At 43.9% G+C, this 12233-nt stretch overlaps 2 protein-coding genes across 2 annotated transcripts in view; one reads left to right on the top strand and one right to left on the bottom strand.

Annotated features, from left to right (window-relative positions):
• Positions 1–8392, bottom strand: part of slc49a4 (solute carrier family 49 member 4) — a gene marked incomplete at its 3' end in the record, with an annotated part of 60571 nt that extends 52179 nt beyond the window's left edge. The window contains exons 1-2 of the mRNA XM_080786022.1: positions 7896–8392; positions 1196–1289 (exon numbers count right to left, since the gene is read on the bottom strand). Of these exons, the coding sequence (XP_080642148.1) occupies positions 1196–1289; positions 7896–8232 (431 nt within the window). The 5' untranslated portion in view covers positions 8233–8392. The remainder of the gene's footprint in view (positions 1–1195; positions 1290–7895) is intronic.
• A 2296-nt stretch (positions 8393–10688) lies between these two features.
• hspbap1 (hspb associated protein 1) overlaps positions 10689–12233 on the top strand; it is a gene marked incomplete at its 5' end in the record, with an annotated part of 18315 nt that continues 16770 nt past the window's right edge. The window contains one exon of the mRNA XM_080786021.1: positions 10689–10710. Within this exon, the coding sequence (XP_080642147.1) occupies positions 10689–10710 (22 nt within the window). The remainder of the gene's footprint in view (positions 10711–12233) is intronic.

Genomic DNA, 12233 nt, shown 5'->3' with positions numbered 1-12233 from the left:
CGCCACCGAGTGGCGCGCTACGAGCTTGTAGGTCTGCTATTTTTGAAAAATCGAAGAACGACTGACATTTTTAGAATCTGATCTCAGGTCAGAATGGGGTTAATCAGACCAGTGTGTGTCCAGTGGAAACCTGGTATGAATCTGATCTCAGGTCAGAATGGGTTAATTCGCCTGTTTTATGGGACGGACACTAGAGACTAGAGACGAGAGAATGGAGGCTACCTGCTCATTGAAAGCCCAATATAAAAAATATATAAAAAATCCATGGTCTGGAAGTACTATGTGGCCAAATTGAAAGAAATAGAGTTTCCTTCTATGCCCAATATTAAATATGTACATGGCAGATTAGCCAGGAGGGAAATAATCATTGAAATTACAGCTTTATATCCGCACCGTAATTGGAATGACCTTTCCCGAGCCTTTGTGTGTAATAAAAGAACCAAAGCCTAAGTATGGAAAATGAAAACAGTAAGAATATGTATTGATTTTGTCTTTTGTTACCCCTATACGATGCAGTATGGAAATTATGATTTAAGAAACATTTTACTGCGCAGGGAGGGAGACAGCCGGCAGCAGTAAAGGTGAAGTGAGGAATCAGGAATCCACACAAACCGTCACATATTTTACAATCCAAATCTCCAGGTGAAAATTGCTGGCCATTTTGATACCCACCCAAAACATTAAGAAAAGAATAACCATAAATTGGCATTTTACATTGAAGTTCTACAACGAAAACCCCCGATCCACACAGCCCACAAATCCAAATTAAAGGGTAAACAATTGACACAAAAGCATAGATTTAAAATGTATAACTTCTCATTTTGCCTACAAATCTGGCAGGTCATGAATACAACATTAAAGCTATAATCCGTACGTTAAATGTCTGTTCCCAAACAGATAATTGCAACGATGTCCAAACTACAATGATGGCGACGCATCTATTGTCCCAAGTCGCATGTAGGCTATTCCCACTGAAGAGTATACAAACCCATACCCATCGATGTGATTTTTTTTTACAAAAAGGCAGGCCTGCCGACAACAGGGAGGCGAGCGATTGCCCGTGCCGAGCAGCCAACAAGTGGCTGTGGCCTGGCGATGTCGATAACCGGTGGTGGACACAGATAGGCATACCGTATGTGTCTAAAGTTTAGAATGAGAGACTGGCAGTGACAACGTGAAACATGGGGAGACTTACCATCGTCTAATTACGGGCTCGCCCAATGGAACGCTCCGCAGGCCGGCTCCCAGCAGCATGAAGAATGCCGACAGCAACAGGGACACCCGTAGACCTGGAACAGGAACACAATAGGGACTTTTAGCCACGACGGTTTTCAGGACGGCTCCGCTATAGGCGGATGTACGGCGGCTGCGACGCAATCGCCGTAGCCGTCAAAATCGTTAAGCAAACGGCGACGGGTTCCCAAACAACTTCCCATCCATCTTTGGTTTCCATGGTGACACGTCTATACAGCATGTGTCAAACAAACACCCCGTCCGTCGCGCGTCAGCTAACTTGCCGATATTGCTTAACCCATTCTGACCTGAGATCAGATTCATACGAGGTTTCCACTGGACACACACTGGTCTGATTAACCCATTCTGACCTGAGATCAGATTCTAAAAAATGTCAGTCGTTCTTCGATTTTTCAAAAATAGCAGACCTACAAGCTCGTAGCGCGCCACTCGGTGGCGCGCTATGAGCTTGTAGATCTGCTATTTTTCAATAGCTAAAGCATAACATGATGCCAACACCAAAATGGGTTCCCGTTCAGAATGGGTTAATTCAGTGTTTCCCAACCTGCTGATCGTGCCCAGGCATCGCATGCAAGAATTAAGCCTTTAATGCTTACATGCGCTAGCCTGGACACGATCAGCAGTGGAAAAGAGGAAGGTGCTGGAGCAATCTGTGTTATTCTAAAAAAAAACGTTTTAATAAACATGGTTACGGTAATATGGTTTTAGTGTTATTTCTTCATTCAGAGCATGCCAACACATTATTACACAGCATGAGAGAGGTGATGGAGCAAATCGGTGTAAATGTATGACAGCTAATTTCAATAAACATGGTTGATGACATGGCGTTGTAGACACCATGTGGAAGTGCAGGTTCTGCCGTAGCAGGTTTATCCATCGAGCACTGGTCCATTTCCAGGTTGCCGGAGCGGACTGCCGTAGCCGTCGTTGCTTAAAGTCCCTACTCCCTAAATAGCAGAGGGCACTGCACTGTGGAAGTGACATTTGTCAACAGATGCCCAAGGCGCATTCTGAACATCAGGTGGCCCCGATAAAATCTCAATCGGAGAGAAAACCAACCAAAACTCCATCAGCCAGGATGTGAAGAAGAGGAAGTGGGGGTGGATTGGACATAACCCACCGAAAACCTACTTCGCTAGACGAGCACTGGACTGGAACCCACAGGGCAAAAGAAAAGTGGGGAGGCCAAAACCTGGAGAAGATCAGTGGAGAGTGAGGCAAAGCCGACCGGATTATCGTGGGCCCAGCTGAGGAAAGCTGCTCAAAACAGAGTCCGATGGCGGGGTGTGATTGCGGCCCTATGCTCCACCTAGAAGCCTACAGGAATACGTCAACATGGAAGTGAAGACAGATGGGGACGGGTAAAGGGGGACAGGAACAGGAACAGGGTGGGTTGGAGGGAGTTAAAGAGCCACTTTATTTCTTATTTTAATGATGTTTGGGAGACAATAAACACTTTCCTGGGGGTTTTATGTGGCCGCGGGTAATACGTGTTTTTAGTGTTTATGAGCTCCATGATGTCATGGGCTCACTTACTTCCTGGACTACATCTTGTCTCTCAGTAAGACAAGGAGGAGGAGCAGTTGTAGTCCAGGAAGGAAGTGAGCCCAGTGTCCATGACATCATGGAGCCCATGGACACTTTGAAATACTGAAATTGAAATATCTAAAAACACAAATGACCCACGTAAAAACCCCCAGGGAAGTGTTTAGCCCACCACACACCGGCTGCGTCCGCCGCGCGGCTGACACGGCCACCTCCATTATTTTCGATGAACCTATCGCACACCGGCTCCGTCCGCCGCGTCGCGCCGCGCCGCCCCGCCCGCCGATAGAACACAGTTCTATTTTCCAGGCGGCGCCGCGCCGCAGACGGTCGCAGACGGTGTGCGATGGGCTTTAGTCTCCCAAACATCATTAACCCATTCTGAACTGGAATGGTGGAACCCCTCTTGGTGTTTTAAGCATTATCTCATAATTTAGCTATTGAAAAATAGCAGATCTACAAGCTCACAGTCCCACGCTACAAGCTTATAGATCTGCTAGTTTAGAAAAATCGTGAAAATGTGGAGGAAATCTTTGAATATATATTCTATTATTCTTTCGGAGCGAACGTTTTTAACTCAAATCATTGCTTCTGGGGGGGTCCCTGGAACAACATATTTTCAGATGGGGGTCGGTGGCCAATTACATATATTTGTTGGGGTCCTTGAGCTGAAATAGTTCGAGAACCCACTGACATAGAAACATGGAACATGAATCCTGACAAACTGTCAGGATTTAGAAGACATTTGTAGAATCGACCTCAGGTCTAAATGGGTTCAAATAAGATCTGGTTGCAAAAGGGCCCTTTAATGACAATAAGCTAAACAGTCAAACTAAACAGGGAATTACTCTACTCTTATCACTCTTCTCTGTATGTTGGCCTCTACGTGAAAGCTCCAAAAGATATAGGCTTACGTTCCGTTGGATCATGACATCTAACAACTCGAAAGTCTCTGCTCTCAGTTTCACGCACATGATACGATGCTCATTGCAGGGAACTCTCTCCCCACTTCCTCGTTCTCCAGTTCCCACTTTAACTGCCACTCACTGTATAGCTCGCTAGTGGCAGGCTACTATTATCGAGAGGGAGACCACATCAATCCACCATCAACAGCCACCACACAGGGCTGACATGGTTGCAACATGTCTATATGGAGTTGTGGAGCTGCATGTCAGTACATTCTGTTAACACATCCTGGGCGGGAAGGGGAACCCCATTGATGTTTTAGCATTATGTTATACTTTAGCTATTGAAAAATAGCAGATCTACACGCTCATAGCGCAGCACCGAGTGCCACACTATAAGCTTTTGAAAAAAAATGTGAAAATGTGGCGCAAATCTTTGAATATATATTCTTTCAGAGCGAACGTTTTTAACTGAAATATTTGCTTCTGGGAGTTCCCTGGAACAACATTATCAGATGGGGGTCGGCGGCCAATTACATATAATTTCTGGGATCCTTTGACATGAAATGGTTTGAGAACCACCGACATAGAAACATAGGGTTTTTCAGAAAACGGTTTAGGATTCAGAAGTAATTTCTTTAGAATCGTCCTCAGTTCAAAATGGGTTAATCACTGTAATGGGAATTATGAAGATGAGAATACTTCTACTCTTGAAAACACATGAGTCATCACATATACTAGTGTCCCCGTTTACACCTCACAGTATACTGGGAAGCGAGGCTTCCCAAGTTCCACCTGTTGGCTGCCTGTCAAACGAAGGATTCTTACATAGCTCCTCGTGCTCCTCGTGTCCACTGACCACCACTCTAGTGTAATTTATGGTCTTCCGTTGTGTATAAGAGAGACACATGTAAACAGCTCTGCGGGCTGCGTTGCATGCAGTCTCCCTGGGAGATCCAGATCGCTCTTGTATTAAACGTGACATTGTTTCAGTCCACTCTCTACCGTGATTATTTCTTAAAGATTCGGATGTAAATTCTAAATAATCCACACACACACACACACACACACACACACACACACACACACACACACACACACACACACACACAGTGTATGTATTTGTATACTGTATATAGCACTTCTGGGGTCCTTACTTGTTTTAAGCCATGTCATTGTCTGTGACAATAGTAGACCTACAAGTTCACAACGCCTTGTGAGCTTAATAGATCTGCTATTTCCATGACTTTGGTTTCATTGATTAAAGCCATTTCACAATAGCGGGTTATGGCCTTTGGTTGGGTTTATGGCCTCTGGAACCCCTGCTGTAAACAGCACATCAAAGGGATCCCTATTCCCTAGCCTGGGCACCATTTCATTTCGGTATATGATCCGGTCGGGAGTGGATGATATCGTTACGTCATGTTGTAGTATTGTTTTGTAGTCGACAGGCAGGAACAACGGGCGTCAACTTTATCGAGGGAAAAGGAAGGTTCCTTCCTTTTTTCTCAATAAAAGCTACAGGCTACGAGAGCTTTTATTGACGGAAATTTAAGAGCCCGACCGATATGGATTTGTGTGGCCGATCCGATAACCGATAAGATAGAGGGGGACAATCACCGATAGCCGATTTGCCACCGATAGTGATTTTTTTGCTGGAATGAAAATAGACCTTTTTTCTGTGTGAATTGTGCAAAGATGTTGTGCCGATATGATTATGCAATGGTACAGACACAGTGACAGTAGTAAGGACAGCTGCTTTCTTAAACCAATGTCTTTATTCAAGACTTTTGTTCAACTTATTCAGTCAAGTGAGCTGCTGGGCAAAACATATCACTGCACCAGTAGTAGTCTATTTCACCAGCAACATGCTTTAATTCATATCGCGTATATCTGCGAGAAATTCACCGATACGATCCAATCGGCCAGGCCCATATATGGTCATATCGGCGGCCGATATATCGGCCGGCCGATTATCGGTCGGGCTCTAGAAGGAACCTTCCTTTTCCGGACTTTTGAAACAGAGACCAGGCTTTCCTCCGAGGTGGTGGAAAGCCTGGTGAGGCGAGGTTAACCGAGGTCAAGGGATCACAGTTTAACACAAAACCAGTTGGCCTGGCAGTTCTAGTTCTAGACCTCTTCAGTCAACCAGGGAAGTGTGCTGCAAAGGTTCTAATGTAAAGAAAATAAAAGATAATTGTATGTGCAATGTTATGAAAGTTGATGGACCGGTATAGGTGTTGCGCTCCACCTGCAACACCTCAACAATCCATCTCCTATAGGGGTCTGACTGGCACATTGAAAAGGGAATAGACACCCACGCTCTTATTTAATGTGTTGGTCAGCAGCTTCCCTCTGACCACTGTCTGCCACTGTCAGCGCCTGTACACGCGATGCTCTTAAGCACATTACATGGGCTTATCCCCGATACCTTGGATCACATAGCTTAAGCTAGTCTAGTATCCATCTAGACTCTCTGGATGATCGCCTACTGTACTTTCTTTTCCCCCAGGGAGATTAGGGTCCGGGATACATGTTTGTGCATGCCTATAGCTCTGGTCCATAGCCCTAATAGCCCCACCCATAGCCACCTTTTGTAATGGTGAGTAGGTAAAAGGTGCTTTTTATTTCCACAACAGAAGAGAGGCTGGTCTGACATGTGAGCCAGGAAGAGAATAGTAGCAGAGCTCTATAATGAAGGCATTTATGGATCAGAGCTAGTGTATGCCTAGAGGCCCTAGACCCAAACTTAGGGGGTTTTCATGATTCTGAATCCATTCCAAGCATTAGTTTTGCACGAAAAACACTCCTTGGCTTAAAAACAGCCATAGCCGTCATCACAAATGTGATGAGGTCAGCACATTTGGGCACATTTTAGCACGTGCAGGGCAGGCTATGGCCGAATTTAGGCCAAGGAGTGTTTTTGCCTCATATTGGTTTGCACCCCTCAAAATTAAACTAAACCCTACTAGATGATGAACTCTGAAACAATACAAGATCAAGCACCAGATACTGTAGTAAGTAAAGTAAAGGGCCTAAAGGCTAAGGTCTTCCCCTTTAGTTTCACATTGTATAATATAACACAATTTCATGTCAGTGCATTCATTGTGTACTTTGAATGACACTCCCTTGACCAATCATTCTGAAAACATCATGACAGTCACAAGATCTTTTCTGTTTTCCTACTGTGATGACAGACATAAACAGTGTAATGTTTATGCCGGCCACCTACCTGATGCGTCAGACGAACGGGGAAGTTGTACAACAGTCGGGTGATGCGGAGCAACCGGTTTCTGACACAGCAGCTCAAGTCAAGAGGTGAGCAGTGCACTGTACTGGTGGCTGCTTTGTCTGTGTGGCTACCATTTTTAATGACGCTTGAGCAACACACACTTGGAATATTACTTTTCACGGAGGAGTACGCAACTGAAGTGGCCCTCTTGTCTTTTCGTTAGGAGGACTCTAGTCTAAATGAGGCAGTCCTATTCTTACTAGCCTGTTTGTTGTTACCACATGAGGACCATCTCTCATATGAAAAAGACGGTGCACTGAATTAATAATAGCTCCTAACCGTACATTACATTGAACAATCCCAAATGTTTGGGTTTCACAGGACTGACATTTCTTTGGGGTTGTAAAACATTGTGTGCATCTGTCTTGTTCAGTAGTCATTGGACTTATAATAGTTTTATGAATAACATGACCATGCATGTACTATTTCATGCAACATTTACACAAACGTGCATAACGTTCATTTCTATCAAACCAATGGCAGAGTGAGACTGTGAGGTTGTTTATAATTAATTACATAAGTCTGTTGCCTGTTGGTCAGCTTGGTCTAGTTTAAGCATGTAACAATCAGAGACACAGTCAACACAGTACTAGATGGGCCCCCTGTGTGTCTGGAATAACGTTTTAATTGACTGAATAACGATTTTTAACTCAAAGAGACAATATATACGGTTACAGTTGCATCACAGTATCACACACAATCACAGACAGGGTTGTCAGTCTGCTGAGCAGAGCAGGACACTGTGTACCCTATTGTAAACACATGTGTAATACTTTATCGTGTCGTCCACAGTTGTTGTATTGAGTTGTGCTTGAAATGTACTGTAATTCTGAAATTCTCCAATCTGTTAATACATCAAAACCACACTGGTTTAAAATAATAAAATAAAAAACACTCACCCTTCTTATCCATGAGCCACATGAACAGAAGCCACGGAATGAACCCGACCGGACCCCACAGCACCAGCACGGCTATGTCGGACTTGCCGAAGTCGAAGGCGTGAGCGGCCGAGTTCTGGATGGGACCCCAGGTGTTCCACACCATGCCCTGCATGAAGCCCAGCATGGAGAACAGGGCCAGGACCAGCCATCTTCGGCCGTACACCCTGCTGTACACTGGCCGTGGTGTGGTGTTGTTAGTGTTGTTGTTGTAGCTGCTGGATGATGGCTCCGACGGTTGAGAAGGGACGAGGAGAGGTTCTCTCTCGGCGTCGGTGCTCGAACCCGCGGCACCCATTTTATCAAATACTACTACTAGTGTTCTTTCTTTTTTCCTCTGTCGTCCAGCAGCAGGGGTTTACAGTAGATCTCGTCGATAAGGGGGAAGTAGTCAGTGTCGGGTTACTTTGTTTTCAGTGTGTCTCTCTCCCAGCAGAGAAACAATAACAGACGCTCATGTCATCTGCTGCTACGGTTGGGTTCGTTGTTACTACCGCGCATGCCCCAGATCATTGTTGCCAGATTGTGTGAGAGAAGCAAGCAAGCAACCCAGGTCTATGAAAACAAGCCCAAAAGAAGCGAGCATGTTGATTGATTGAATACTTTATTGGCAGAAATGTAATCACTGTCAGTACAGGGTACAGTCAAACAGAAATGTAATCGGTACAGGGTACAGTCAAACAGAAATGTAATCAGTACAGGGTAGCCTACAGTCAAACAGAAATGTAATCAGTACAGGGTATACAGTGAAACACACGTCCAATGGGAGACATCCCAATTAAAAGACATGCAAATCCCTTGACTCCTTCAAAACTGCTCTCACAGGGCACCTACGGACGGCTGCAATTCGAAACTGGACCCCGTAAAATCTGAATCCCGCCCACCCACCCCTGTCCCCCCCCCCTCACTGTATATATGTTTCTTTTCCCTTTTCACCTCCTATGATAATTTATTTTTTGCTATATAGTTGTGTATATTCGTACGTCTCTAAATGTTTTGATGAATTGAAAATGGTGGGGCCTATTGTAAACAAGTGTAATGCTTTATGGTGTCGTCCACTCACTGTTAACAGTTTTTGTATTGAGTTGTACTTGAAATGTACTGTAATTCTGCAAACTGTTAATAAATCAATCAATCAAACGTCGCTTATAATAAGCGGACATGGCAACACTAGCTTTCCACTGGTACCGCTAGGTTAGACCACGTGACGCGGTAGTGGCTCGTCGTTGTTTTGGGGAAACTGCGGCCCGTCGTCCGCCATGTTGGTCCCTTCACTGCGTCGACTTGAAAGGCTTTGTTTTCAGCAGCGACGGAGCCACAATGGAGTGCAGGAGGCGGGGAAAGACAGACAGGCGTCCACGTGACTTTTGTTTACTTCCTCTCGTCTTCTCTCGCCACACAGCACATGTGCTAAAAGGTGAGTTGTTGTTGTTGTTCCCTCTACTTGTCCCACTTGTCACTCGTCTCCTTTATGATCATTTTTCTGTGGCAAGGTGGACCCTCTTATCTTGTAAACAAGTGTAGTGCTTTATGGTGTCGTCAGTCGTCCACTCACTGTTAACAGTTTTTTGTATTGAGTTGTGCTTGACATGTCGCCTACTGTAATTCTGCAAACACTTGTAGCTTGTAGATCCACGGCTTGCCAAGCCGTGTATATCCCAAGCCCTTCCCAAGATTGATTGGTGTTACTCCAATCAATCAATCATCAGTCCACGAACCGCTTGTCAATGTTTAAGAGCATACTTAGGGGTTAATAAACAACAACAACCCATATTGTTTTGTATTGCTTGAGTAGCTGTACTGTACCCTGCAGGCCAAAGTATAGCCTAGTATTGTCTGGCCATCATGTATTCATTGCACAATTCGTTGTATACAGACATTAATAGTATACAGACATTCTATAGGCTATACTATTCTAATGCTAGGACTATATGTGGTGGTTACCATAGCCGCAATTTGCAACTCTAGATTTTTTTACAATTGGTTGAATCTAGAGTTGCAATAACCTCCATCGACTTCCTATGCATGTTTTTTGGTTTGTGACCTCCTGGTCTTAAATTACGTTAAACTCACCAACATTGCAGCTGTAGTCCAAGCTTGAATTATCCTCTTTCGATCTGGTGTCGCTTGTTTATCATAAAAGTCCCCATAAAAAAAGTTATGAGCTACTTTCTGTCCAAAATATTCCACAACTATTATTCCGAGCCGCCATCTTGGATTTTTTTCAACGTGCCATAAAACAAGACGTGAGGGGGAGCGCTTGTTTAATAGAATCTTACCTGCGCAGGTAAGACACCCAAAGAAGAGGCCGACACCCTAGGGAGGGAGGGACGCTATTAAACAAGCGCTCCCCCTCACGTCTTGTTTTATGGCACGTTGAAAAAATCCAAGATGGCGGCTCGGAATAATAGTTGTGGAATATTTTGGACATGAAGTATCTCATAACATCTTTACGGGGGACTTTTATGATAAACAAGCGACACCAGATCGAAAGAGGATAATTCAAGCTTGGACTACAGCTGCAATGTTGGTGAGTTTAACGTAATTTAAGACCAGGAGGTCACAAACCAAAAAACATGCATAGGAAGTCGATGGAGGTTATTGCAACTCTAGATTCAACCAATTGTAAAAAAATCTAGAGTTGCAAATTGCGGCTAGTGGTTACCATAGCATTCTGATACAATTATTGTTCTTCTCAGCTAACTTGTGTTTAATTATTTAATTGGAAATAACACCTTGAGATGTAGTACCACCATGTCGTTTTCAAGGGAGCCACGTACAAATGACAAAATACAGAATATATTTAGACACCATATGTGGTGGGTCAGTTCAGAATAATAATCACTACAGAAATCAGTAAATAAGCTTAACTGTGATTTATTAACTCAATACAAAATAAACTTTTCAATAACGAAATAGTCACTAATAATGAAATCAAAATAAAATAAAAAGGGATGGGTGTGATGCTCAAGTGTCCTGTCACTGTCCAAAGCTAAATTTAAATGTTCACAAAATAAATAAAAAATGGAACCCAGTCAATGCTGTGTAGTGGTAAGTCTCCTCTTACCACCCACGGTTACGCGAAGTCCGTCCTCGATCGAAATCCAAACTCCAGGAATGGGAAGAAGGTCTCTTAATCCAAAGGTAGAATCCAATAATAAGGGAAAAATCCAAATGGCTGTATGGCAAGACTTGGGAAATACTCCTCTTGCCTCCTCAGTAGACTGTCTGTCTCTCTGCACCTCCACTCTGGACTGACAGAGTCAATTTCTCCAGGTGGCTCAAACAATGTGATTGCCCCTCACTCCATCAGCCAGGTGAGCTGTGGGCGGGGCTTCCCAATCACTGCCTGTTGCCTAACTGGTTTCTCATGGCATATAGCCCAGCAGGTAACTAGAAAAAAACTCATAGCATAGCAGATTGGTGGAAAATAATAAATAAAAATACATGAAAATAGTGCATAGTAAACAAAAAATGCATAGAAAACAATGTGACTCTGGGCACAGATGTTACATTATTACCCAACTTGAGTAAACTAAAGACCTGGAGGCGTGATCAATGCTCTTTGGCCACTCAGAATAGCCAAATGGCATTGATCACGCCTCCAGGTCTTTAGTTTACTCAAGTTAGGTAATAAGACCTGGTACTTAAGACACGCAATATACAGCCCTATATCTCATATTTGCCTGATTGAAGACCGTGTAGGTGGAAGATCGCAATTTTGTTGCCTCTAAATAAAGTAAGTCTCGGAGCTCTAGAAACTATAGTGTGCGGGGATGTTCTTTCTCTTCCTTGATGTTTGTTGACGTGAAGAAAATGCCAGAACTCATTGTATATCCTTTTACATGATTTAATTTACCTCTATATTTAATGTTTTCTATTAATGTTTTCCATTTATCTATTGTCTTTAAACAATTCTAATGGGTTTAAGATGTATCAATATCTGTTTAGTCTATAAGCTTATATAGACATACAATGAGTGCTGGCATTTTCTTCACCTCAACTTATATCTTGGAGCCTTAATGCACCTGGAAGGATTTAGTTTGAACCTGGAGTGCTGCGGGTTGTCTGCTACGGCAGTACCTTTCTCTCACTTCCTTGATGTTTGCCTTGATGCCTGACGTCCAGCACCTGGGCCTAAATATAGGCATCGAGACGTGTGTGCACACAATCTTCTCTCTGTGTATGTTATTTTAGGCCATGACCGCCACAGCCAAAACCATTAAGCCCTTTGGCCCGGAAGAGGCCATGGGATCCTGAGTGCTTTACGTCAGCCCGCGGTCTTCACCAACATGACGT

The sequence above is a fragment of the Protomyctophum bolini genome (assembly GCF_963924005.1).
Source record: "Protomyctophum bolini genome assembly, chromosome: 16".
Taxonomy (NCBI): Eukaryota; Metazoa; Chordata; class Actinopteri; order Myctophiformes; family Myctophidae; genus Protomyctophum; species Protomyctophum bolini.
This window is presented reverse-complemented; position numbering and strand designations above follow the sequence as displayed.